Source organism: Xiphophorus hellerii, chromosome 18 (assembly GCF_003331165.1).
Source record: "Xiphophorus hellerii strain 12219 chromosome 18, Xiphophorus_hellerii-4.1, whole genome shotgun sequence".
Taxonomy (NCBI): domain Eukaryota; kingdom Metazoa; phylum Chordata; class Actinopteri; order Cyprinodontiformes; family Poeciliidae; genus Xiphophorus; species Xiphophorus hellerii.
This window is the reverse complement of record NC_045689.1, coordinates 14,974,109-15,001,445: the sequence shown is the minus strand read 5'-3', so window position 1 is coordinate 15,001,445 and position 27,337 is coordinate 14,974,109. Positions and strand designations below refer to the sequence as shown.

General features: G+C 40.0%; 1 protein-coding gene across 5 annotated transcripts in view; it reads right to left on the bottom strand.

Moving 5' to 3' along the window:
• The window catches only part of ets1 (v-ets avian erythroblastosis virus E26 oncogene homolog 1), a 42,883-nt gene extending 16,567 nt beyond the window's left edge, over nt 1–26,316 (bottom strand). The window contains exons 1-3 of one of the 5 annotated variants that reach the window (XM_032545150.1): nt 26,161–26,316; nt 24,858–24,959; nt 20,737–20,884 (exon numbers count right to left, since the gene is read on the bottom strand). In XM_032545150.1, the coding sequence (XP_032401041.1) occupies nt 20,737–20,884; nt 24,858–24,926 (217 nt within the window). In that variant the 5' untranslated portion in view covers nt 24,927–24,959; nt 26,161–26,316. Of the gene's footprint in view, nt 1–7,796; nt 8,130–20,736; nt 20,885–24,857; nt 24,960–26,160 lie in introns of those variants that run through there. The other 4 variants (XM_032545148.1, XM_032545147.1, XM_032545149.1 and 1 more) reach the window with 4 other exon arrangements.
• Nucleotides 26,317–27,337: the final 1,021 nt, after the last annotated feature.

The window sequence follows — 27,337 nt, the reverse complement described above, 5'->3', positions numbered from 1 at the left end:
GCATGAAAAGGAGGGCAGAACAATATTGAAAGACAAACTCTAAATGCAAAAGTAAAGTGATAATAGAGCAGTCTGCATGGCGAATGATCCATACGAAAGTTATCCATGGCAGCGCTAATGTATAATACGCATCCATTAGTAGGAAAGAGGCGAGCTCGGACCTAGACGATCTCTAGTAAATGATGAAGTTCTGATACAATTTCAATGCCTGCGAGTCCCATTAGATGCAACATGGTCAGTGCGCGCAGAGCCTTAAAGCATCCACAAGTCATCACTTTCCACATTAGACAGTGTGGGTTTGTCCGCAAAATGAGTCCCATCCACTTAGCTCACGAATTGTGGGAGAGGGTGTAAATCATGAGCCAACATTAAGGCATTCACATTTCACCAACAAGGCTTAGAAAGAAAGGGTGCCTACAGTGGAAAAATGAACTGGAGGCAATTTCTACTAATGATGCATGATGAATAATAAGTTAATCTATTCTAAGAATCACCAAATGAGAGTGGTGTTTTATATAGACATGCAGTAAAAGGTATTGATTTGCTACTCATGTCATTATGACTGGGACAACTTCCATGGGCCCGTACGCTCCTGTTACATTACCACACTAAAACATCAAATCTGCCTGACACCTTTTAGCAGACATGGATACACTAAATTACCAGCCATCTTTGTCTGTATTCTGGGTTATGGATGAGAATTTAGGATTGTTGTGGCTCAGACTGAAGTTGATAAGGCGTCGATAGGCATGGCCAGGTAGGGCAGGGCAGGACTGAGGAAGATAGAAAGATTGCATCTTGAATGGCTGAGGGGAAGCTGAGCTGGGGGAGAATGACTCACCAGCTTGTAAAATGAGCCCACCATGGGATAAGGGAACCAGTGGTGGGCTAAAAGCAATTGAGAAAGAGTCAAACAATTGAATGGGAGGATTCATAAAGATCCCCTCGCTCTTCTCTTCATCTCTCGGGTGACATCACAGTGGGACCGGAGCCATCTCCCAGCCTCTGGCAGAGGATCAGTTCATTCATGAAGCCTGTGCTGCTGCCTCCACTCACAATGATGCAATGATACATAGAGAGCAGGCAACCAGACCCTATAAATAAGGGACAATATGCTTACTATCATGTGACTGAGCTATATATAGCCTAAGAGAGTTAAGTGGGTATGTGTCAGGGTGGGAAATAGAAAGTGGACAGTGAAAAAAACGTGAGAACGGTGTCTAAAAGGCTATTCAAAGGGATCTCTATAATGTGAAAGAGTCCATTTTCTGTGGTTAAGCTGCAACTTCCTGTGGGGATTGGGGTGAGTTGTGAGTTCAGGTGAGGGTCATTTTACAGTCACTGCCAAGGATTTCCTGGATATCCCAACATGCAGGAAGCCGCAACAGCAACACATAAAGGTGCAGAAAAAAAAGACAGAGGTTTGAGTCGATCAGACAAGACCTTATACTGCAATTGGTTTTCTGAGGCGGTCTACTCTACCTTCAATTGAACAGGCCTGGAAAGTGCTAACCAAGAGTGCCTTTGATGAAGATCCATATCTAGAACACCAATCTGGGAACAAGAGGTCATAGACCCTACTAGTATGAAGAGGGTCCATTCACCAGTGCAGGGTGATAAAGTGGCTACTGAGGGCTGCAGCCAAGTAAGAGGGGGAGTAAGGGCCGGCTGTCTGATTTTAACAGGGCTTTTTGTTCAGTTAGCCAAGCTGTTTTGGATTTTCTATTTCAAAACTAAAAGACCAGGAATAGACATGTAGGCAATGTGAAGAAGCCAGCCCAGACCCAGACTAAAACTTGCTTCAAAGCAGGACAATGATAGGCTAAGGCAATCCAAACCAGGAAAATCCCACCATTGTAGGCACCAGCACTGAAACACTACTTTTATTCTAACATCATAACCACTGGCTTCTGGCTGCCCTCCCTGAAACACAAGCCTGCTGTGATGTTAGGGAGCTGTGAGAGATAGGACTGCTATTGCCGACATCTGTCTTTGGCCATCATAGTAAGAGCTGCCCAGGACCATCGCTGCCACAGACACATTGGCAACTGAAGCAGACATTAATAATTGAAATTGTGATGCATGCAATCATGTATAGGAGCTACACATTGCTTAATTAGAAATTTGCTTTAAACAGAGTGCATCTCCCAGATCCATATTGAACTGCCTTGCAAAAACAGCAGAACTTTAGATATGCGTCAAGTATTCAGGATTAAGCAATAGTTATGAATCTATTGCAAAAACCTATTGCAAAAGTCGTAAGTTCTCCTTTAGTTCTAGGAGAAAAATGATAGTCAATATGGAAAAGATCTTAAAAGTGACTTAACAAAACTGACTTTGATAATATATTGCCCTGGTCCAGGTTTCTAGGAAAAATAAAACTGCCAGACAAGCACAATAATGGAAATGGTAGGTGGTGTTAGTGCAGTCCTATATAGGCAAACTACCCCAGGACCGACATCCCTCATTGGCTGTGTCCGTCCCTGTTATAAACAGACATGGGATGCTCTGGAGGAACTGTTTAGGCATTAACCCAAACATACGACATATCTGACAAACAGTTTACTCTCCACGTTTAATTTTTTCCAACAAAACAGTGCCTGTCCCATTTTTAGTCCAGAGCAATGCATTCCACAGCCAGGTTTCTGATACAAGAGTGAATCATGTAAAACACTATAAAGCTCTGAATTCATGCTCACTGATGCCTTTACAATCAACCATTCTTTTGGTGCATATACATTTCAAAAAGCCTGGATCTAATTATACACCATGCATACATTAGAGGTTGTATGGTCTGCAGATGGACACTTGATAAATAAATTCCCACTAGACCACACTGTTTTCATGTTGCATGCCTCACATTCCACCTCTGTTTTACAATCGCTAATGTGCTTCTCACAGCTTTCTTGTTTTCCTCTAATGTGACCAAAAATGACTTGTGGTCTAAGTGGCAAAATGGTTTCAGCTCTGGATGATGAACTACTCTTCTATTTTAAGCTCAGTGTCGCCTCCATGGCTAATAGGAGCGTAAAACATGTACAAAAAAAGTTGTCACGTCCCTTTATCTTAATAAGATAAAGGAATGCGCAACACCTCAAGCTTCACTGATTAAGAAGACGTAAACCAGAATTTGATATCATGAAATGTTAGTGTTTTGCAAGATGAGATGGAATTGATTTCCAGCATGTGGGTAACAGTGTAGTTATGTAAACTCTCACACAAACTGACTTCTTTATCTGCCACTCTCCAGTTCTCTGCCTTTCTCTTAACACCACAAATCAAAACACACAGACACACAGATGGGTTGTGACTCATTTCATCAAAGACTGACTGGACTTCAGGGGATAGCGTGCTGCTTCATTAGACTATGTGACTGGTCATGAGAATAGCAGTGACCATATCTTGTAAAATTCCATGCAGTGACTCACAATTTGCCCAGCACTACCTTGTAACCTTGTATAAAAAAATCAAAAGCTGTGCAATAGCACATGGAGTTTGTGTAAATCAGGATACAAATAGTCAAATAAAAGTGATTTATTTTATATAAGAAAAACAAATGCTGATTTGACAATGAAAAAAGACAGATTGGTAAAAATTAAGCAATAACTCCAGTTTATGCTGCAGTGTCTCAAATGAAGACTTTAAACCTGTACCCAATTTCCAGTTCCATAGAATTATTAAAGTCCAGGTTATCATAAGGAATGAGAAATGTACCAATATTGAAGAGTGCACCAGCCTAAAAAACACAACCTTTCCATATCGTTTTGATTGGGTCAGTCATTCAATTAATATACCTTTCATGCTGTAAGCCTAATACACATAGTCTGTGGCTGTACCCCATTTATTCAGCTAATTACAGAACCAGACACAGACACAAAAAACAGCTGGCGTGCAGTAAAAAAAAAGTTAAGAAAATCTGGAGCATATGGTTTTAAAAAAAATTTGTGATATGGCCTCATTGTGGACAGTTAAACATCTGTGTTGAAACAAACATTTTAGGTTTGTTCCATTTATTTTGGATCCATTTATTTATTTTGGATCTCTTTTTATTATTATTATTTTTTTTTTTTTCACTGGGGAAACATTGTTCCAGAAAGGGGATGCATAAGACACACATAGTGTAAAACAAAGAAGGGGGCAAAGTAGAAAGCACTCAAGCCAATGTCTAGACTTTAAATTTTGTATCGGACTATGCCAGAATGGGTTCGGTAAGGCTGGTAATGTAAAGAGGCATGAGGGGGTAGCAAAAACTGTTCAAACACAGACAAACAGACTCACCATCGGAGAGCCAGTGGCGTGTGGTGCAGCAGGCGTCTAGTGCCATGACTCAGGGATTACACGCTAGGAATGACTGGGGATGGGACGAAGTACGCTCACTAGGAACTCACAGTATCCCACATCAAGGAGTCGTGAGAAAAACTCATGTGGCCAACAGAAAGAAATGGAAACATTGGGGGGAGGGGGGAGGGGGGAGAGGGGGCGGATCGCTTGAGGACTAGTGGGTGGGTAATTGACTATAGAGTTACAAAAAAACTCGTTTGTGCTAGACTTCCCCTACCCAAGTAATATATTTTTTATTTGGTTTGGTTTTTTATTTTTTTGTGAAAAGTGAGTCAATAAGATGGTGTAGGCAGAAGGCTTCCAGGAGATGCACTATATTTGGATTACTGTTCATTCAGACCATTTACTGCTATCAAACTGACCACACCTTGGTTGTTCTTTAAACCTTAAGATCCTGACTCTACATATGTTTATTATTTAGTAGAGTGCTGTATCTGCTACTGACACGCCTTTCTTTATGACTAAGCTTTATAAGCAAAAATTAAGGCGTGTAGTCACTAGAGAAGCATTGTGAAAGGACCTACGCAGCACACGGTTTTATGACAGATAACAGACTCAGTCAAGAAGCAATGAATGAAGCACTGACTAAATAGAGGGAATAACCTATTTCATAGATTTAATGTACAGCATGGTAAGTAAAGAAAGACAAGGTCATTGTGGAAAAGCACAGACCTCCACTTCATGCTGGCCGGCACAGGGAGGCCAATTGTCAAAGTTAGCACATTCAAAACAGAAGGTCAAAACACAGTCTGGTCAAAGACTGTCTGATACAATTTTGGTGGTGTAATGAACTGATTTGAAGAACTAAGGTTTGATTCTTGCAACCACATCAGCCTCAGCTTCACTTAAAAAAAAAGGAAATTATTTGCACTGCTTGGTGAGATTCACAGACAGAACACATGAAGAAGGGTTAGGATCACCCAAACAGTGTTTACACAGCTGCTAACAAGCCACACACACTCAAATATTGCCATATATTACACTGTGCCACTGTAGTAGCGTTGACACAATACATGATAATAAAAATGGAACCTTATGCAACTCTCTGTCCTTGCTCCATAAAGCCGCAAAATGGGAATCTCCACAGAAAAGAAAGTCTGACGTAGTTCTGGAAATCATCTCTGTGGCATGGCTTGTATGTGCTTGTACTGCATGTGGCTGGCATGGAAGTAGATGCCATATAAGGCCTTGCTACATGAGCATCAGTGCTGCACTGCGTTGATCAGATAAAAGTGAGCCTCCCTTCAAGGTCTCTCCATGCGTCCATGCATGCCACCCAGCAGGGCATGCTCGGAAGCATTCCAGTCAGCCACTGAACCCCGAATTTCAGGTCTTATGAAACCAAGCAATCAAGTGGGAGAAAGCTGAAAAGTATGTCTCATCCTGTAAATGATTGGCAAGTCTTTTCATTAGCAACTGTATGAAATTTTGCTTGATTGTGCTGTACTCCTACAGAATACAGACCATCTTTTCAACGCCATCTCTGGAAAGCTAAGTTTTGTTATGGCTACACAAAGCTGTCAGTAGCAAAATATCATGGTCTGAGTAACCATGAAAAAAAAGGTGTACTTTGCTGGGAATTACTCACTGTAGAGCTAGGGAGGAGGGGTGAGGGACAGCATAAGAGCTTGGGGAAACATTAGAAGCTGTGTTTGGTTGTACCTCTGACCCTGACGTTGTGTGAGCGCTTTGAAAGAAATTACCTCAGCTGGAGGGTGAGGACAGCCCCACGAAAGCCGACACTGGCAGCACTTCCGTCACAAAAGAAAACAAATAGTATAGTAAGGTGGGCTGGAAACAGCCTAAGCATGATAGCAGGGTACAAACATAAACACATATACTGTAAACTATGTTGATGCAGGTGTTTCGGAGAAAAGGTGACTGCTGCAGTTCTAACAGAGCAACAAAAAGTTCAGCAGAAACTTCCACTGCTTCTCAGTGGCAGTCCAGCACACCCTTTAAAAAAAAAATAAAAAATTTAAATTCTGCCATTTGAACTCATCCTTACATTTTTTAGAAGCTTAAGGCTGAACTTGCCTTCAACTATGTAGCTGTAGACACTGGGAGTACATTTATCTTGTAAGCATAGTAACACCAAAAAGTAAACACAACTGTATATGTGGAGGCAGTTGGAGCAGTTTCACTTGGGTTTTGAACTCCTCCTTCGCAGGCTTGCTATGACCCGAGTGCACCGAAGTGAGAGTAAGAGGGGCCGAGCATTGTGAAATGGTTTTGCAAGATAGTGCTACGCTCTGGCAACATAACCACGCCTGTCAGCACATTTTTTGTGTTTGCAACGTATATGTGTTTTTAGGCTTTGCTCGGCAGGTATTGACAGCAGGGAGAAGCTGGTTATTGCGGTGAATCACTGCTCCTTTAGTCGGTCAACTCTGGCAATTAGTGTCAGATTTCCATATTGCATCGTTACTAGCTTGCTGCTCAGCTAACAGGACTCAAAATGCCACCTGAGGTGTGAACGGGCAGGAAAACTGATGTAGAAAAAAAGTGAAAAATGCAAATCAGTCAAACAAAAACTTTAAGAAGTGAAACCATACAATGTTTTAAAATCCAAAACAGCTCAAAACTGTGGCCAAACTCATCACTACTGCTTGTATAATCCCTCCAGTGAGCCAAGAGCTGGAGAGGCAAGCCTCAGCAGTGCAGATTCATCACCTCAGCCTGCCTCTCCTTTCGTCTGGATACTCTGTTTCAGCCTCTTAGGTGAAGGAGGAGGAGGTGAAGGTAGGGAGGACAGAAGAAAGGGAGGCAATGGAGAGGGGGGTTATTAGGGACCACTGATTGTCTCCAAGGTGAAAAGTCAAAGCTCTTCCCTGCGCGACATGGGATATGTAGAGATGGATAGGAGAAGAAGGGAATAAGTTGCACAACATAATCTAAAAGTACATAACTATGAACTAAATATGAGCAATGTCTCAATTAGAGCTCTAAGAATTCAGAATGGAAAAAAGTAAGATACACAAAAATGCCATGTTTCATTAACATATCCCAGGAGATTTGTTATCACGTTTAAACTTATTTTAATCATAAGTAACTGATGCAAAGTGTTTGTAAAACTTTAAGATAATAGGGAATGCACGTTTAGGCTAATGTAAAGTTCATAGCCCAATGCATTCAATAACAATGACGTGAAACACGCATACAGTACGGTACAGCCTATTGCATGACTGTGAAGCCTCAGGCGTGACAGCATTTTTCTTTGCGTGTTCTCCAATATTGAGCAACAAAACAGTCTTGGTACATTAAAGGCGTTCAGGACGTTTTGTCCCCCCACTTTTAGCGCGTCTAATTGGTAAGAATGAACGCTGTGGTTTACTCATCGACGTAATCTGTCACCGGCCGGGTCGCCTTAGCTACGAGAAAAACGTCTAAGGAGTGATGTTAGTCCCGTGTTGACTGTCAAAGCGCTTAATAGGAGGAAGAGTTGTCTTACTCACCGTCCATCTTTTCAGCCTTTATGATCGTTAACGTCGGTTTCATATCGACAGCTGCCGTCATGATCATCAGATCAGCGTGGCTTGAAACAAAAAAAAAAAAAATGCCGCGTTCCTTTTTTTATTTTAACAGCTCCAAAAGAGGGTGGAAAAACTCAATAAGTGGGTAAAATCTTCTCCTCCTTTGGCGAATCTAATTCTATTCTCCTCACACTGCAACACGATTAAGATTCTTTTACTCTAACTTATCTCGTTGTCTCTCTCACCGATGCATACACACACACTCCCTCTTTTCCTCGTTCTTTCTTACTCACTCACTCACTCCTTCCTCTCTATCTCTAGCCATGGGCGTTACATATTGCACAGACCCGGAGCGCTACGACTGTCGAAGGGGGCGGTGTTTGAGGGGTTGACTTGCCAGTTGATTCACAATTCAATTACTATGTCCCACTCTTACCATCCCACCCTCCCACACACACACACACAAAGACCCAATCACACCTCCTCATTTTGTAGTGTGAAAATACTCTTGCCAAGACCACAGAACGTAATTAAATGTATTACTCGTTCCCGAAAATTCCTCTTTTTCCAAGAATATGAAAACAGTTTAAAACGTGGGGCTCCATGTTGAGTGCCTTGAATAAGTTATTCATTATTTAGGCAAATGATTTTTAAACGACAGTACACAGAGTTTATTAAAAGGCTTTAATGCTTGGTATTTTGAGCCATGATGTTTGGAGTCTGACTTCAGTAGAAACAAACTTTGCAACTGCTGAAGGCCCTGGGGCCGCTGAGACCATGTGAACTAACATGTCAGTTGTATTGTAAAAAAGAAAGAAAGAAAGAAAAGCTTAATTTTGTCCTTTATTTATTGAAATTTATAATTCATTTATCCATTGCACTTGATTGAATTCCAATTTAAAATAAGAACCACAACTTTCATTGTTGGGAAATCATTGCATGCATGTTGTGAATGGTTGTACAACTCTGCAAGTATGTGGTTCTTGCAAATGCTACATTTGCTTACAAAAGAAAGCAAATATACAAATGCAACGTAAATGTACAAATGTAATGTCAGTCCTGACATTACATTTCTGACATTACTATGGCAAAAATGCCATAGTAACTGACATTACTATGGCAGGACTGACATTGCAGTCAAATATAGGTAAGGCCGATTGTAAAATTGTTAACAACTTGCACCTCATCACAAATAATGTTTATCAAAATAACATCAAAATAGTTCTTTACTTTATCGTCATTGGTCACCCAAAGTGCATACTAGTACTTCTTCTTGCAGAAAACTGTTTTAGAGCGTTGTTTCGCCGCCCACAGGTCTTGCAACTCTGAGGAGACAACATTATTACTCATATTAAAAACCGACACTTTGTCTCTAAATGGGAGCAAAAATAACACAGTAAATGGCCACAATGTAATTACTCTCCACTGTGTTGTAAGCTTTATTCTTGCTATAATTGGGACTGAAATAATTTACATGGGTAAAATAGAAAAAGAATTCATGTTAAGGTATAGTTTCTTTCATTCAAAACATCTCTTTAAAGTCTTGGGCAGGCCCAGCCTTCCCCATAACTCACCCCCATAAACACTTCAGAGTATTTCCTGTTCACCTCTTATGGATCAATAAAACCTGCCATGTCTATTTACTTCACATTACTGAATCAGTTAAAAGTGCCTAAAATGCAACTTCACAAATAGATGCACACATCCATCTAGGTAAAGTTTAAAAATAGTCTAGTCTTTCTAACTTTAATTTTAATCTAACAATAAAATCTGCCAAAACAGGGCTGCTGTCACCATGATCATCAATGAAAATCCAGTTTCCTAAGGTAAACTGGGTGCTCTAGTTCTAATTTAGCCCCTTTTTATGAAGTTTTGTGCTTTCATATTGACAGTAATCAGGAACAATGGTCATGTCTTGCTGGAAATTGAATCAAAATCTTGTTCTGCCACTGAAAATGAACAATGACAAGAGAAAGATTGGGCTCTCCAGCCACAGTAAGTCTGTGCACAAGGCTCTGCCATTAGGGGCTATCTCCCATGGCAACAGAAACTCTAATAACAGATTCTAATATTATTGCTTTTAACAACAACAAGAAAATTGAATGTACAGGATAGACGAGGAATGATGCAAGTACTATCTATCTAACGTTCATTACTGAAATAATCTACATGGTTTCTACATAAGGTTCCTATTTTCTAAGCAACCAACCTCATTGTGACTGACAGCTTCCCCATTATTACAATACCTGTGCATGTGCCTTATGCATGTATTTCTAAATGGGATGATCTGGAAAGAGACAGGGGAGCCAGGATTATTGATCACATATGGATTTTTAAACCGGTGGTACTTCACTGGCTCCATTAGCCGCCCCGTATCAGGTTTCATTGGCATGATAGCAGTCTCATCTGAGAGGAGCACTAGTGGATTCTGTATTGAGAAGAGCTGCCTCACCAGAGGGGCTGAGGGTGAAAAAGAATGGAACAGTACCTCTCAATTCACATCAGCTAGCCTGACCATCACTCGCTTGCTCTTTCTGACTGAACCTCTTTGTTTTCTGTTAATGAACTCCCTTCATTTCTGTTCTTAGAAGGACATCCTGGGTTCCTTTGTGCCTGAGGGCAGCCATTTAAGGTTTAATGGCATTGCTGACTAACATTGAGTCTGGAGTCACTGTAGGACATTTTACTTTGGGCGTTCTTTTGGTTTTACTTACCGAAATCAGTTTAACTGCAGCAAAAAGCCAATTTAATTTCATTATCCATTTTGCTCATTTTCTCCTTTTGCAAAAGGTTATAACAACTGATTCAGCATAAAATATAACAGTATAAAAGTAAACTCATTTTATCACAAATCCATTCTTTAGACCATAATTGATGTTATTAATGAGATATTTCAGGAAATTTGAGGTGAGGTACTGGCAAAAGGTTAACCCTCCTGTTATGTTCGTTTCTAGGGTACAGCAAATATGTTCGTGGGTCAATTTGACCCGGGGAGTGTTTAATCATGCAATAGTGTCAGAAACCAAAAAATTCCTCCAAAACATTTTTGTATCTGATTATTAACTCCAATACTAATCATTTCAATCAATATTTGTGCAATGATGTTTTTTTTATTTCTCACAAATAAAGGATCAATGACGACAACTTACTCATTTACTCATTTGGACATAAAAAATTTAATTTACATTTTTAATGTCCATTGAAAAAAACCTAGACACAAAAAAACTATAATTTCCTTGAAATTGATCTTTGGTAAAAAATTTTATATTACACTTTTATTTTTTTTAATGGGTGATCTTGAATTTGAGACACATACTGTTCAGGGTCAAATTGACCCGCTGATTAAAATCAAGATAAATGAGTCATGCAGAGAGTATTTATGTTTTCATCCACTTCTGCTGAGTGTCCACTCAGTGTGGGAGGAGTTTGTCTATGGGAACAGAAAAGATTCCCGTCAAAAGTTGCATGAACACCTGCTTTCTCGCAGTTTCCTAGTGAAGTAAAGAAAATAGTGAGAAAGTGGGCTTGTGTGTGTCGGGGTGTGCATGTAGGTGTGTGTTTGTGTGTGTGGTGAAATATGGTTCATTGCTGCAAGGAAACATATAGAATTGGAAATTTTAAAATCTTTTTCTGCACTTTAACCTGACTGCCGGGTCAAATTGACCCGAACAGTATCTATGTAAAAAGTAGACCTAGGGGTTGGTACAAATGTGTAAAATTTATATGTAGAGTGCACCTATTAAGACAAATAGAAAAAGTTTATTGCAAAAAAAATACTTTCAATATTTTAAAAAATTGTTTTAAACTTTAAAACGGGTCAATTTGACCCGGAACATAACAGGAGGGTCAAAAGCAGTTAACAGTGTACCAAAAGCAGTTTTTATTTATAAAACCAAATTATTTGCCGTCTAAAGGATGAAAGACTAGTCCAAGAGGAGCCAAAACTAAAACAGAGTTTTACCATCTTAAAACACTTTCAAACCCAAAATTCTCAAGTTTATTCTAATTCTATTTAATGAACCTTTAACACTTTGCCACCTTTGCATAGAATTAAACAACTAATTCATTTGTAGTTAGGGGTAAAGTAGTAACCTTTATAGCAGTAAATGTGAATGTCATTTAGATGATTATTCGACTGATTTACTCATCCATCTGGGAGTTATCCTGCGTTGGATTTGTCCTTAAAATCATAGTTGAAAATTATGTTGTACCAAGTGTGTTCAAGTTGAGTTAAAAAACCAATGAGAGTCTGCAGTTGTTTAGTTTCCAACTAGTATTAGCAATGCAAACCCCTTGCAATTTATTTCTCTTCATGTTATCTGAACAACAGGAACGTGCGGTCAGAGGAGGCAGATGAGGCAGAGCCTCACCTGTCATCATGGAAAAATAATATGATAAAATAATTTATATTGCTATTTTCACCCTGTGGTTTGTACTATAAAGTACCTATTTTTCATCTAGCTTAACAAATTCTGATAATTTTTTCTTCAAAATCGCTGAATTTTCGCATTTTCCCATTCAAATGCTCAGAAGCGCAGCCGGTGAGGCAGCAGCGAGCTGAGCCTCACCTGGGATTGCGCAACCTCTCGCTAACTGCACTGGCTGCCATTCTATGGGAGCATGATCCTCCTTTCTGTACGTCACCAATAAAATGGCTAAAAGACATTTAATGTATGAACTGATTTTCCATAATTTAGCTTATGTATATAATGTACAGTGTTTTTTGTCACCAATTGTGTGCTGAGGAGCGATCAGAAACGGCAGAGGACCGATTCGAGGTGAGGCAGGCAGTTCTCTTGCCTCATGGCAGGGGACGCTCATGATCCCAGACATTGTGATTCCACAACTGCAGAGTAAGAGACAGTAACAGCAAGCCAGGCATACAGTGAAGTCAAGTGCAGTGATATATTTATAGTTTCTCCTCATACCACAGTAATCACGTATTTGTGTGGGAAATATTTCAGTGTTTTGTTTTTTTTGTGGCGTTATTAGTTGCTATGGCAACGAGTCTGCGCACACCTGCGCTGATACAGAGGGAGAAAGAAGTGGTTTTGAGTTGTACTTTAATGGTTTTTACCCTTTGCTGTGGAGCACAGCACGGAATTAATAATATCTACATGTCCAAGTTTGATTGAGTTAACGGAATTGTTCTATGGCGGCAGCGCTGCTGTGCATGACAGTCTTTTTGTCCGCATGCGCGAAATTTCCTTATGTAAACAATAACGTGCAGGTGGTCTACATATCTGATTGTAATTAAGTCAGTGCCTCACCAGCTATGAACGTCTTTTTGGGTAAGTGACAATTTGAAGTTTAATACAACAGTATTGCATTATAAACTGCAATGATGATTTTGAGATCTCATAAATTATTCTTGACTAGCCCTAAGCGTCATCCTGCGGAGTAATCAATCTGGATTTAGATTGAACGAAGACACCAAGTTGGTTATCTAGGGCAAGTGAAATATTAAGTGATTGTATTCTTTAAACAGAACCTGTTTCATGCAATAATCTCAGATCCAATGACACTATAAACCCCTCATCTTTTGTTATTCCCAATGAATAGCAAAAGGGAAATATGCTCTTTATTATGAGGGGGGAAATAAGGAGCACAATCAACACTGGTTAAACACACAACAGCCAATTTTATATTAGTCTAGGAAGTTTTTGTTCTAAGCAACTATTGTTAAAACAAACTGTGTCTTTTCCTGTCTAGTCAATGTGATTGTTAATTGTCTTCCAGTTAGAAAACAGACATCCAGTGTGTCTACTAGACCTGTCTCCGATCAAAGAAGTTTGGTTTCAGCATTTCCTATCTTCACCTGGCAAATGCTGTTTCCATGGTTTTGACAGTTAGCAGGCTTCACTCATTTGTGCTGCAGCGCAGCAGCCACCGGCTAAAGCAGTTCTCTCTCTCTCCTTGCTGCTTTCTGCCGCTACTGGCTGTCTCTCATTGGCACATCTGCGTTGCCTGCCTGTCTGTAATCCTTAGATGTAACCGTTGCACCTGCTGCTTTTCACAGAGTTAACGGAAAGGTTATTCGATTTAGAGCAATCCGTACAGCTGTCAAGTGATATTTGTGTTTGATGTTGGCACCCTCCTAGCAGGTTGCAAGGGTTAGTTCTGCTAAAAGTCTTTTGAGTTCTCCCCCCCCCCCCCCTTCATGTCTGTAAGACTGCTAAATGGTGATCCATATATAGGATTAAACTGAAACATGTCTCAGACAAAAGATAGAGTATGACGTGATGTGTTCGGTATGGCATGTGAATAGACACCATTTAGCATGTCATCAATCAGCCACTCATTTATAACCACTCAAGCATGCACACAGACGGGTGATGGACACACACACCCCGACACACACTCATAGGGACAAAGAGAAAGAGGGCAGACAGTCAAACAGTAAAACAGTGGGGTCCTTGTGGCCGCTGTCTGGCAGCTCAGTCACAGCTCTATCTGTAGTGGGCCGCTGTGTGAAGGTGCCACAGGCTGGATGCACTCCTGCTGAGATCAGACACTCAGTTGAGAAAAGAACCCTACACATGTGAGCGTGTGGCTGTGCTCGTGTACATCTCTTCCCTAGACCTCACATTCCAAACTATCTTCCGATAGCATGCGAGGGTGAGCGCGTCTGCTACTGAATAATGTGCATGTAAGTGCACTGGGAAAGTAGCGGGGGCCTCCCTGAACAAAGGCTCAGCTCTTTTCTGAACAATTAGCTTCGCTAAAAAGGACATCTCTTCCTCCATTAGTGGCACCACGTGCCCCCCATCACTCCATTGTGCTGATAATTCAATTATCCCCACCCCCCTCTGAGGCTCTTTGCCTCCCAGACTTCCCTCTCTCTGTCTTCCCCTCCCTCCTCACTTTTAGAAGCACACTTTGAGAAGAGCCTCTTCTACCTCAGAGCTAGAGGGTTATTTGGGAAGTATTTGTTTTTAATTTATTGTGCATTACAGTCAACAGTAACTCTCAAAGAAATGGTACTATAAATCAGGCATACAGTAGCAGAATAGAGGCAGCTGATGTTGTTTTTGATAAACTGTCTTATTCCATTTGATAGATGACCTCAAGCTACCAGGGACTAATCTGGAGTCTTTTATGGAACAAATTTGTATTCACACGAATTCACACATATTCACAGAAACAATTTTTAAGTCACCCTCATTACACATAGTAGAGAATATCATCATGCCTTACGATTCATTCAAACAAAGGGGGAATCTCTCTAAGGCCTTATTAAAGTACCACCTTTCCTGATGAGCTGGCATCTGTTGCATCATGTCCCATCAATGATTGCGTAGCTTTTGGAACTGTGTGTTCTCTAGCTAAGCTCTGCAATGAGTCATTGCATTAGCAGAGGGAACTTACCACACAATACTTCCTAGAAATAAAACTTGCGGTACTCTGGAAAAGGGAAGACAGAATATGGCCTGTTTGGATGATTTTACAGAAAGAGTATATATTTAACACACCACTATACATTTTGTAAAACTGAAGTCAGTCTAGCAAAGCCTCACCCACTTGCATTTGCTTCTTCAGGTAAAGAAAACAATTTCAAAGAAGCAACTGTTGACAAATATTGTGACTGTTTTAATCATTTGGAGACTCATATTGTTATTGAATGACTTCTTCTGTGTTGCTTCCCTATGTTGAGGTTTTCTCTCTCAACTGCAGTCAATTACATCACCTTAAAACTAGTTGTAGTTTGCTCATAATTAAAGCCAATATAGGCTGATCCCATCCTTGCTGTCAGCCATAGCAAACAGTTTGTGTTTTACTGTGACTTTTTGCAAACTAGATGTTAGATAGTAACTGCTAGCAACTTTTAATGAAAGCAGTAAAATCGTAATGAAAATAATGTGTCTGATTTAGTTCAGCCTCGAGCCTCCAATTAGAATTAATCAGTTGGGTTGGATCGAGCTTGAACACAATGCCTGTGTTTGGTCTGAATTGGGTTGGATTTTTTAAAGTAAAATCAAATCCTTATCACAGATTTCTGCTTCAGATATGGATCAGGAGAACGTTGTGAGGCTTGGAGTTCAGACCCCAGCAGGTGAAGCGCTCACAATTTAAGCTGAGTTGTTTCATATTGTTGTTTATACAGTATTGGGATCACAGTAAGTGGCGGAGAAAAAGGTGTGTCATAAAAAAATTCATTAAAACGTTTTTGTCAAAACAAAAACAAATCTCATATTTGTACTTTTTTACAAAATATTGTTCATCTGAATCAGGAACTGGTTGTATTGCTGTATTCTTATTTTTCATTGCACAAGTTTTAAAGAAAAAAATCAAATCAGACTTAAAGAGGTAGGTCAGTCTTTCAGGCAGCGTTCATGACTAACACAGTCGCTAATCATTAGCAAAAGCAAACAGAAAAATATGATTAGCTCATGACTTATTATTAACAAAATCACAGGAAATGTGTTGTAAAAGGAAAATGAGCAAAGGCTTTCTTTGATGTGTTACTTCTCTGAGCCTGTTTCAAGGAGGATAAGGATCCAGTGTAATGCTGCTTTACTAAATTCCACTTCTCACTCAGCAAAGCCTAAAGCTAAAATCTACAAATGTTCCAGCTGGTAGAAACAGATTGTCTCTTTCCTCTGTTAATTGACTAGCCTGGGTGTTTACATCACACTGTGTGGTTCAAATATAGGACCAAGGAGCTATCCAACCCATTCCTCCACAGTTGTCTGTTGGTTTTCCGCGTTTCCACTCTTGTTTTGTTACATTGTTAGAGGGGGAAGTGTGCACTGGTCTGATTAGCATCACTGTTTCCTCCTTTCCCATAACCCCCCGGACCCCAGCAGGCTGCCTGTTTACTTTTAGAAATAAAAAATGGGCCTGCGCCCGTGAGGACGTGCCCCTCATCAGAGACGGGGCCCCCCTTTCCTCCCTCTTTCCCTCCACTCCTCTCCCCACCATCACCACCGCCAGAGCTCCACATCTCAGATCCTCCTCCTCTTCAATTCTCCTCCAACTGTCACTGTTACAGTCCTGTGTCTTATCCCATTTCCTTATCCATCCTCGCTCCTAAAACTGTATTCCTCCCTCTCCCTTTTGCTCGATCCCCCACAAGTCCCCTCCTATTCCGACTGTCCAGCTGTCAAATCATATCAAATAAAACGCAGGCCAATGGTCCCTGAGAGGCAGATCACAGCTGTGGCTCCATGCACTAAATGTGAGTGCATGTTTAAATGTACACTGAACTCACAAGTGCCTGGGAGTGGATGCATGTACTATCTGTGTGTGGGGGTGTGCGGGCGTGTGTGTGTGTTTCTGCTTTACTGAATGGAAGGATGCTGTAATACAATACTTGCCAGAGTGCAGGGTGTGAATTTAATGAATGAATACATAGAGTGTGCATCACTGGATGATGTTAGCAGGATGTACGCATATATGTAGGATATATCTGCGCCTGGATTTCAGTGAGACTGCACAGACAAACACACTTCATCTTCTTTTCTTTCATTCTTGTCTTCCCTTGCAGACACATATAAATAATTTCCAAAGTGGGAAGTTACAGCAGGTTCCCTTGGTGTAAGTGTTGGATGGTTGAAGAGTGGAGCTGTATAAACAACACTATGGCATGGCTGTCGTCAGGAAGGAGTGTGTGTGACATTGGGCTCAGGGCCAAACATACAAAGTTTCTTTTTTCTTCTTTTTTCAACTTCCAACTCCGCCCCCCCCTTTTCCCATCTGTTATGAACTGCTTCTTTCTCACACTGTCACATTTCATTTTACAAACACTTAATCTATTTGCAACGAGAAAAATAATATTAGATCCAAAATGTTAAACCTTTTAAGTAAAAGACCAACATGTTATGTGGAATCAAAACTATTCATGCATACATGTCTCAGTTCTGAGGCACGTATGCTGAAAGCTGCAAAAACACTTTGTCTCCTTGAAGACATGTTCTTTGGGCAAGACAAAGTGCTGTTAAATGTTTACATTTAAACAGTTCAGCTTAGTTTGAATACGACATGTGGGACTTGTAAGAATAATTTACTGTTTATTTTAATATTTGTGGTAGAGAGGGCAACATTAAAGTTATTCAGTTTAATTAACTTCTGTTTCATTTTTGATTGGGTGGATGAATTTAGACTCTAAATTCATCCACCCTCTAAAATTTAGAGGAACCTTTCAGTCATTAGTTTCCTTACACAAAACATACAACAATGCACATAATTACTGCTAAAAACATGAGCAAAACTCTAATACACTGTTGCTGCATTTATTTAACAGTGAGCTTGGAGATCTTTTGGTCTCCCCTCTAATTTCTTGCAAAACTATTCATACCTTTTGAACCTCTTCCCATTTTGATCTGTTACAACAAATTTTATTTGGTTTCAGTGTGAATGATCAGCATCATATCAGTATCAAATTATTCAAGCAGAAGGAAAAAGAATAGTTTTCAAACTGCATTTTGATTCAGCCCCCATATTACTCAGGTACTCATTAAATAATATCCAGTGCAATCAATTGGTCTTGCCAAGTCAACCTAGATAGGCAACTTAGTCTACCTGTGTGTAATTTAAACCTCATTAAGAATGCAGGTGTTTTGTTACCTAAAATATATGTTAAATAACATATGCGAACAAATAGCATTATGAAGACCAAGGAACACAGAAGGTCAGGGATATGGTTTAAAACAGGGTTACATTATATACCGGTATATAAATAATATCTCAAGCTCTGAACATGTTATACCAATTTGTTGGTTCAATTTGTACAGTTTGTAATGTGACAGGGTGGGGAAGGAGAAGTCAAGACACTTGGAGGAGCAGTAATGATCCACAGTTTGGCTTGGAGCTTGTGTCGATAAGACAACTATTAGTCGTGCAAAAAAAAAAAAAAAAAAGCCATTGCTGAAAGAATGCAGTAAGACGTCCTACTTGAAGCCTGCCAAAGATCATAGGGAACAAACAAGACATGTGGAAGAAGATGCTCTGCTCAGATAAGACTAAAGTTCAGCTTTTTGGCCAACGTGTGCAGATGACTAATGCTGAATGTCACCCTATACACTCCACCTCATGGTGAAACAGAGGTTGAAGCATCATACTGTAGACAAACTTTTCTTCAGCAGGTGCAGGGAAGCTGGTCAGAGTTGGTGATAAGATGGAGCAACAAGCATATGGGATAAACATTCAGTAAAAACTAGGCACTGCAGCCGACTTGAGATTGAGGGAGAGATTCCCCTTTCAGCAGGACAAGAACCCTATAACTCAATTCCTTTGCCTGGAATGGTTTAGACATGTTTCAGAATTATGTAGTCAAACTCCAGACTGATATACAATTAAAATTGAAACATTCAGTCTATTTATTTATTTATTTATTTATTACTTTTGAAAACTGTTCTTTGCGTTAAGATAACACACATTGGAGTTTATAGTTGCATGAAAAAAAAAAAAAACTAAAACCAGTATGAACACTGTTATCTGGCACTGTATTTGGAAAAAGAAAGAGCTTTTTTAAGAGTTTGAGAGAAATGAGTCAAAGCAACGGCTCAGCATGTGGAGACTGTGTCAGAGGTTTTTAGCTGCTTTTGAGGTTAACAGCAACTCATAACGGCCTGCGCCTGTAGCAGAAACCTCACTAACTCTGTGTGACACCCCTGCGTAGATGTAAATGACTTGAGTATCTCCAGGTGTCTAAAAATGTTTAAAACGTGGTCTGCTTTGATTTGAGTGGCGGACGACAGCAAATAAAAGGTCAACGTTCTGCCATTTTTTTCCACTTAGCTGCAATGTTTACGTCAACAGTTTAGTGCTGGGAGGAATGAAGCAAACGCTCCAAAGGAGTGTGTCTCTGGCAACAAACATCAGCAAATCCCATCAAATCCTCACTCCCTCTCATGCAGTCACAAATATGCATACACACACATTTGGTTACTTAGCCCCCCCAACTCCTTCCTCGAACTCAACCTCCCTTCACTACCACCTCTCCTGGGACCAAACTTGAGGCTTGGGAAAAAGATGGCCGCCCTTTGGCCCCTGTCTTGCCCCCTTGCATCCAGCACAGGGAGGTGACGGAAGAAAGCTTGTGTCCCCCAGGCACCCCACCCTCCTTCCATGGCGTGCATCCCAGTCCACCAGCATCAATCACTTTTGAGGACTACAAGAGGCCAGAGTCAAACACAGGGAAATGCACTGGAAAGAATGTTCTAGCTTAAAATAAAACTGATTTGAAAAACAATTAAATAAAATCTAGAATGAGAGGAGAGGGGACAGTAAATATTCAGGGAATGTCTCTGTCCCCAGAAATGCAACAGGAGGGAGACAGGACAAACAGAGGAATTGAAGGGCGAGGGAGGGCGTCTGGTAAAGGCATTGCCCTCAGGGTCGGCATAACCATCATCCCTTGTGCAGCAGATCAGGAAGAGCAGGCCAAGCTGAGACTTCACATGTGTGTTCAAGTGAAAGTTTGCTTGTATAGCTAGTTTTGTGGAGAAGGAAATCTGTTTACCTCAGAACTCAGCCGGACTGAATCTTCACGTTAGATTCAGGATGGAATTTAGGCTTAAGATGAGTTCTGAGTTTACAGGAAACTGTTAAGGTCTTCATGATTTTATTTGTTCACTTATCTTCTCTAAGAAACCAAAGCCACTTTCACAGAACACCTGGATTTATACTGAGAATAAACTCTACACAGATGGAGTCTATCTACATCTTTGACTACCTTTGGAGGTAATTGGCTGCACAGGATTTTATTTAAGAGTATTAGGTAAGGGGATTGACTATGAATGTACAGCACAGAAAGAAGTCTTAAAAACATTATCATTTTCATTTAACAATTATTTGCTGTCTTGTATTGGTTTACCACATTAAATCCCAATAAAATACATTGAATTTAATCATTCTAACATGACAGAATGTGCAAAGTGTAAACATAAAGGATTGAAGGAGCTGTCTCCTTATTTCTTACCTGTGGGACACATGTTGTGCCCTTCTGGGACCTCCTGAAGGGCTATTTCATGTGGATGAATTGGCTGTGAGGGGTAAAACTGCTGCTGGGGGTGAACCACACCTGGGAGCTGGTTTTGAGGGCCCATTGCCACTCCTCCACTTTGTCTCTGGAGACAAACAGAGAACACATGTTCCACAGTTAACTTGCATTCATATATGTTTAGTGCTGTATAATTAATCTGCACAGGACAGTTGTTGAAGAACAAATTATGTTCTCTTTCTAGTGTACACGCATATTTTGTTGTTTTGACAGCTGTCAAAATGTACAATAGTTATTAATTTGATTCTGAATGTATCTTATGGCAACATATTTGACATTGTTTTTTTTACAATCCATGTGTCATCTTGGAGTTGTCAACCTTAACATAAAGAAATCTGTCTGGTGGCTTTTACTTATAAAGTAAGCTTAGATTTTGAAAGAAGCATTTTTTCTTTGTTTTCATGTACAGATAAGCCTTGCATCTAAATTTGACTCATCGGGTTTATCTTTGCTGTGTGTGTTTTATTTTGTTTATGCAGCAGCTTATCATGGAAACATTCATGCAAGAAGCTGAACCAGATGAAGGGGGAGTCTAAAGTCAGCACTTGACGCAGGAGCCTAAGGAGATACTGGATTCTGTTTGGATACAGAGAGTGCAGGGAGGGAAATAGCCATTAGGCCATTTTAGCTATTTATTTAATTATTATTATTTTTACATTTTGGAATGATAAGCAGAAGACTAATGTAGTCTGTGTTTCCATTTTTAGTATATGGGCATAATACCAAACATGTTTCATTTTTAAACTTCTCCATAACGTGTCTCACTACTGGGACATTTATTTATTTCACGTTTGCAATGCAAGAAAACTAACCACAATGCAAGTCTTCCAAATGTTGTTTGTCATTTATGTGTCTGACAGCCTGGCAGACAGAGTGATCTGATAAGCAGCCTCTGTTTAGGCCAAGCAGCATTTATCATCCAGGTTCACGGATGGCTAATGTGGTCAGAGGATCGGGGAGGGCAGCTCTGAGAGATTTGCATGGAGCGCTGTTATCTTCTATCGAGATTGTCAGCAAGTGGGGTAAGTTAGATAGGCACGGAAGGAGCTACATGGGAGATTTCTAGATTATGCAAAGATAGCCATGATAAAATCAAACCTGAAATATCTCTTGATCAGTGTGAGTGTAGATCAGCTTTCAAGCAGCAGTTTATGTCAGTTTGAAAACATTTTTTTTTACCTTAATTTACATACAGAATAGTCCACAGTTCTGTATGTAACTGTATGTAACATTCACAAAAACATTTGTGAATGTTTTGCTACTCCTATCTGCTTTATTTCCATAAAGTACCACAAGTTTTTCTTCTTTTAAATCTAGCCAAATCTTTGGCTAGATTTTTCACTAACAAAGCAATTCTTACATATTTAGCACATTTGTTCATAATTATTAACTGCATTGTGCTTGTTCCAGGTCCACTTCAAGACAGTGTCTTTCTGTAAAGTCTTGTGATTCACAACCCACTGTTCTACCCCTGTCAAACTATTTTTTGAATCAAACTTGTGTATCTCTGTGGAGACACAGTTTTGAGAGAGTAACTTTTCAGCATCACCAATTCATGCAACTGACATTGTAGCATCTCCAGCAGGCCAGACTGACTTGAACTTTAGTGAAAATGCCTAGAACTTCTGGGGCTTGAATGTAGCAATTTGGTGTCAACATTTTGGTTTCATTTTATTATTCAACAAGTTCTCATTGATATTTTTATTATATTATTATGGTCTCAGTAATTTGTTCCTCACCTTCCTGTATTTACTCACATTTACTGAGCATCGTGTACTCTAATGCTATTATTACTGCCCCTGCAAATTCAAGGTGAGAAGAACACACAAGTTAACAATTCCAAGTTACAAAGTATTCTTCATGAGCCAGTTGGTGCCACTATGCAAATTTGCCTTATGCAAGTCTGAGGTATTATTATGAGTTTTAGATGAGTGGATGTGTGCCTAAGCTTTAACTTAGTTGGATCTGTATTTGGGGATCTTATTTCAAATATTTATGGAAGCCATTCTTAAAATTTACTGGGTTGGGTAATAAAGACACTACTCAGACACTAACAATACCTTAAAACATCTTACATACTTTAAAGCACTTATATGTGGTAGCATTTTAGGTCCTTGGTAGTAAAAATGAAACATTGAAAGAGTGAGAGACAGTTTATAAATGTTGTGCAGGGCAGCTTCACCTCTGTCAGACTCCCCCAGGGCAGCTGTTGTAACAATCCAGTGACTTCCCACCATCAAGGTGTGAATGTGTACCTGAACGGGTAAATGACTGAATGTAGTGTGAAACGCTTTGGGGTACTCTGGACTTGATAAAGTGCTATACAATTGTAGGCCATGTACCATTTGAAACATTGCATTTGGGCCCATTTTATTGGGATGGAAGCATGCCATGAATGGCCAAATAAAATATAATAGTTTGTAATAATCCTAAAAAAAATGTTTTTGTTACCAAAATAACATTCCTGAAAGCTCTTTTCTCTTAGAAGACAGGTGGAAACTGAGTATATTCTGCCATAAAGAACACTGTATTTATCTTAGAGCAGCAATTAGGACTGCAATTTCTTAAACAAAGGTTTCAAACTAATCCATTAATCCGACTTAGTTTCTCCTCTTTCAGGTCAAATGAATTGCCAAAACAATTTTTATTTGTCCCATTGCAACTTAAATCTTTATCTGTTAAATTATGGAATGTTTTATAAATGTTTTGAAATTTAGAAGTTTACATACATTTCCTTAAAATACACTTCTCAAAATACTTTATTACAATTTTGACCCATTCTTCTTGACAGAACTGTTTTAACTTGAGTCAGGTATCTTACTTACACACACCTCTTCAGATGTGCCAATGCATATGCATATCTCAGAAGAATGTATGATGGCTACTTCAATATTGATTTTGTTGTGTTTTAACCAATTTTCTACAAATCTGGTACAATGCTTAAGGTCATTGATATATTGGAAGAACCATTGGTGTCTGACATGTCACACGTCACAACGATCATGTGTTCTCTCAATTAAAATTCACACAATAAATTATTACAATAAACTTTTGCTAAGAAATGCCTAAGCATTTTACAAGTAAAATAAACTATGAGTTTTCACAACTTATGTTTGTCTCTAGGTCTTTGGGATCCAACAGTCACTTCATTGCAAACATGAACTACAACACACATATGGCCCGGTGCTTTTTTTTTTGCTAAAATTTATGTAAATTCAAGAGAACAAAGCTACCAAAATGACATGGCTTCACCTTTCGACCAAGCAACTGTGGTATACAGTCTTCTCAATTTCAAAGGCAAGCCTCACCACCTGAGCCAATTAGGAACTCTGTAGCTGCATCCTTCCGTATTGTCTATCAGACCAGGGAGGGGTTGCCATTTGCATGTAACCTCAGTCTATTATCCTAATGTGCTGGTGCTCTGCATACAAATGGAGGCATTTATTTTGTCGCTCCTTGGCCTTCACCCTTCAAATGCTCACCTGACAGGAATTCAAATGTTCCCACCTACCACTGTCTCTGACTCTGTGTTCAGTGCTCTCATTTCGGAGGTTGGAAGAAGCCTCAGTGCTCTTCCAAACAGATTGCTGGCTTTGCAGGGGAAAGGTGTCTGCCGACAGGGATTGTCTGATTGTTTAGAGGCAATGTCAGAGGCCTGCAGGTCTCATGATTTACAATATTACTTGCTAAATAGGAGCGCATGTTGCAGGGTGGTTGTGCAACCTGGGAGGAAAGCTGTCTTGTTCAACAACTGTTTCCTAATTGTAAGTGAAATCCTGAGGAACAATCTGCACAAACAGAAACAGTATTATTGCAATGTTGATGGATTAAGCTCTTCAGAAAGTGTGTGCACCTTATGTACTGATGGAATCCAGAATTGCTAAGCACACAGACAGCGACTTCTGCACACATTCTTGCAACGTGAGCTCCTGACATACTTACGCACACGCACACCCCCCCAGACTTCAACCCCACTTTCTGCAAGCCAGCTGCGTGGTAGGTAGCCCTAACACAGAGATAATTTACGACGGAGATCCTACCGTTGCGCCCAGACGGTCACAGGGGTGAAGAGGTGGGTAGGAAGAAACTGGATCCATGTAGTAACTCATCACGGACGCTGCGGACAGAAGAAGCAGGGCCTGCTGAATGGATCAACATTCAAACAGCCCAGGCAGGGTGGGATGAGCTATCTGTCACACATTGTTTACACTTGGTGTGTACAATTATGTAGAATTTGCTGTGTCTGTGAGTGGGGTTTGAAGGGAGGGTGAATAGCAAAAGTCTGAACTAGGTCTCAGCCAGCTCCAACCTCAGCTAAACAAAGCTGAGCAGCTTTGTTTAGCTGAAGCTTCAAAAGTTTAAAAAAATACACATATACACATGCATATATGTATATAACTGGATCTTTATTTCAGTAAATGATGTAAATGATTCCATCCTCTACAAATCTGACAATCCCATCACTTCCCCCTGTCGCTTTCCTTTCCTATTATGCTTTCACCTCCTTTCATCAAACTCAAATCTTCTTCCTCCTCCTCTTCCCCCTCCTCCTCCTCCTCTCTTCCCCTTTTCCTCTCCTCCTGCTCCTCCTCAACCCGCTCCCACACATTCTACTTCTCACTTAACTAGATGTGAAGCTGCAGGATTAGTACACTAGAGGGGAAGCGGTGTATACGGGCAGTAGCATTCTGCAACACAGGTCCCCATCTTCCTCACATTCATATGCTAAGCAATTTGGCATTTCTAGTCTGTGTGGCAGCTGCTGACAGACTCCTCAGTGTTCAATGTCTGCAGATGTTCAGCAGCTCAAAAAGAGTCAGATGCGCTTGTTTCAGAGGAGAGGGGTGGGAGGAGGGATGCCCATACACAGAGTGAATAAAACTCAAATCAGTTATGCCATTCACCTTGTTTTTTTATAAGTTTTTTTTCCCTTTTTTTAAAATCTATGCAGTCTTCCAAAAAAAAAAATCACATATATGTGTTAGAAGGTTTGTTGTTTACAGTAGATTTGTTGTTATATATGGGAAATTAGAAAAAAAAAAGTTGAACAGAAAATTCAGTCAATATCTACAGTATTTCTTCACACACACACACGCCCACGTACCCCCTCCCACCACACACACATATATAAACAAAAAACAAACACATCTACGGAGATATGAAACAAGCAGAAAGTAAACCACCTTAGTTGCAAAAAAAAAAAAAAAACCGCTTCACATCAATACATCAGAATTCCTGTCGGGAGAAACTAAAACTTTACAGGCAGCACTTTTCGTCGCGCCCAGACAAAAGCCTCATTCAGTCAGTCACGTTTAGTTTAAGAGTACAAAACTTCTCACTTACCGATTGTAGTGCGCAAAGTTTCCTGCGAAGCCAGAAGTGCTGGGCAGCTAAGAATGACAGCTGAGCGGCGGACTGCAGAGATGCTGTACCTGCTCGCAGCGAGTCCCGCAGAGGAAGGAATATAATGCACGTTTCAAGTCCCTCCCTCAATCGCACGGTGATTCTCTCCAAATCCTAGTTTTCCTCTGTGTGGAGCAGTCTCTGGACTTTACATGCAGCCAAAGTACAGGTGGAATCTTTCACAACGCCTTGGATAGACGACGGGAGATTACAGATTATTCTGTATTTCTACAGCCCTGCAGCTCCAAAACATTTACAGGTGCATCTAAATAAGTTGTGTAAAAAACCCCCATCAATATGTGCAGTTCTTTTAAAAGTAACCCCTATTCATTACAGATGTTCAGTACACAGGTCTGATCCATTACAAGTATTTATTTCTGTTTATTTTTTTTTGATAGACATACTTTTCCATTTCAGTTTTTTTTTTTTATCTAGGCAGATTAAAAAGAAATCTGCCTAGATTATACAAATTTTAACATTGTATGAGGTCAAAGAAAGGATTTCTCTTCAGAAGATTTATGTTGTGGCATCATCATAGATTACACAATCACAAACAAGACACTTGACATGACAGTTGTCCCACAGTCTGACAGCGAGGAAAACCACAAAAGGTAATTTTGAACAAAACTAGCTGAAGTGAAGTTTAGCTTATGAAAAGCTCTGGACAGAAAGGGTACACAAGCAACAAAGACGACACTTTATTTTTCGGTCAGCCCATCATGCTTTTGATATTGCCTTGAATCTAGGTGTGTAATAATTGCACCTCAACCTTAGTTTGCACTTTATGAATCTCCACTGAGCTCTGGACTGGAGCTTGCACCGCAATCCTCCCAAGGCTGCAAACACTGAAATTTGGCTAATAGGAAGATAATCCACAAAAGGTCACAACTAAAGAAGCTGTCTGTTCAAATGGAGAAGCACACAAAGATAATAATTGTAAAGTTAAGTGGAAGGCAAAAGTGTACTGAGTGCTATAGAAATATCTCCTGATCAGTGTGAGTGTTATTTCTGTTAAGTACACAAATAAGATAGATGATTAAGGATTTTTTTCTTTTTCTTTAGCTAAGGCATGACACTGCTGACATTGCTTTGGGTTAAGGAATGGATTAACACGAGG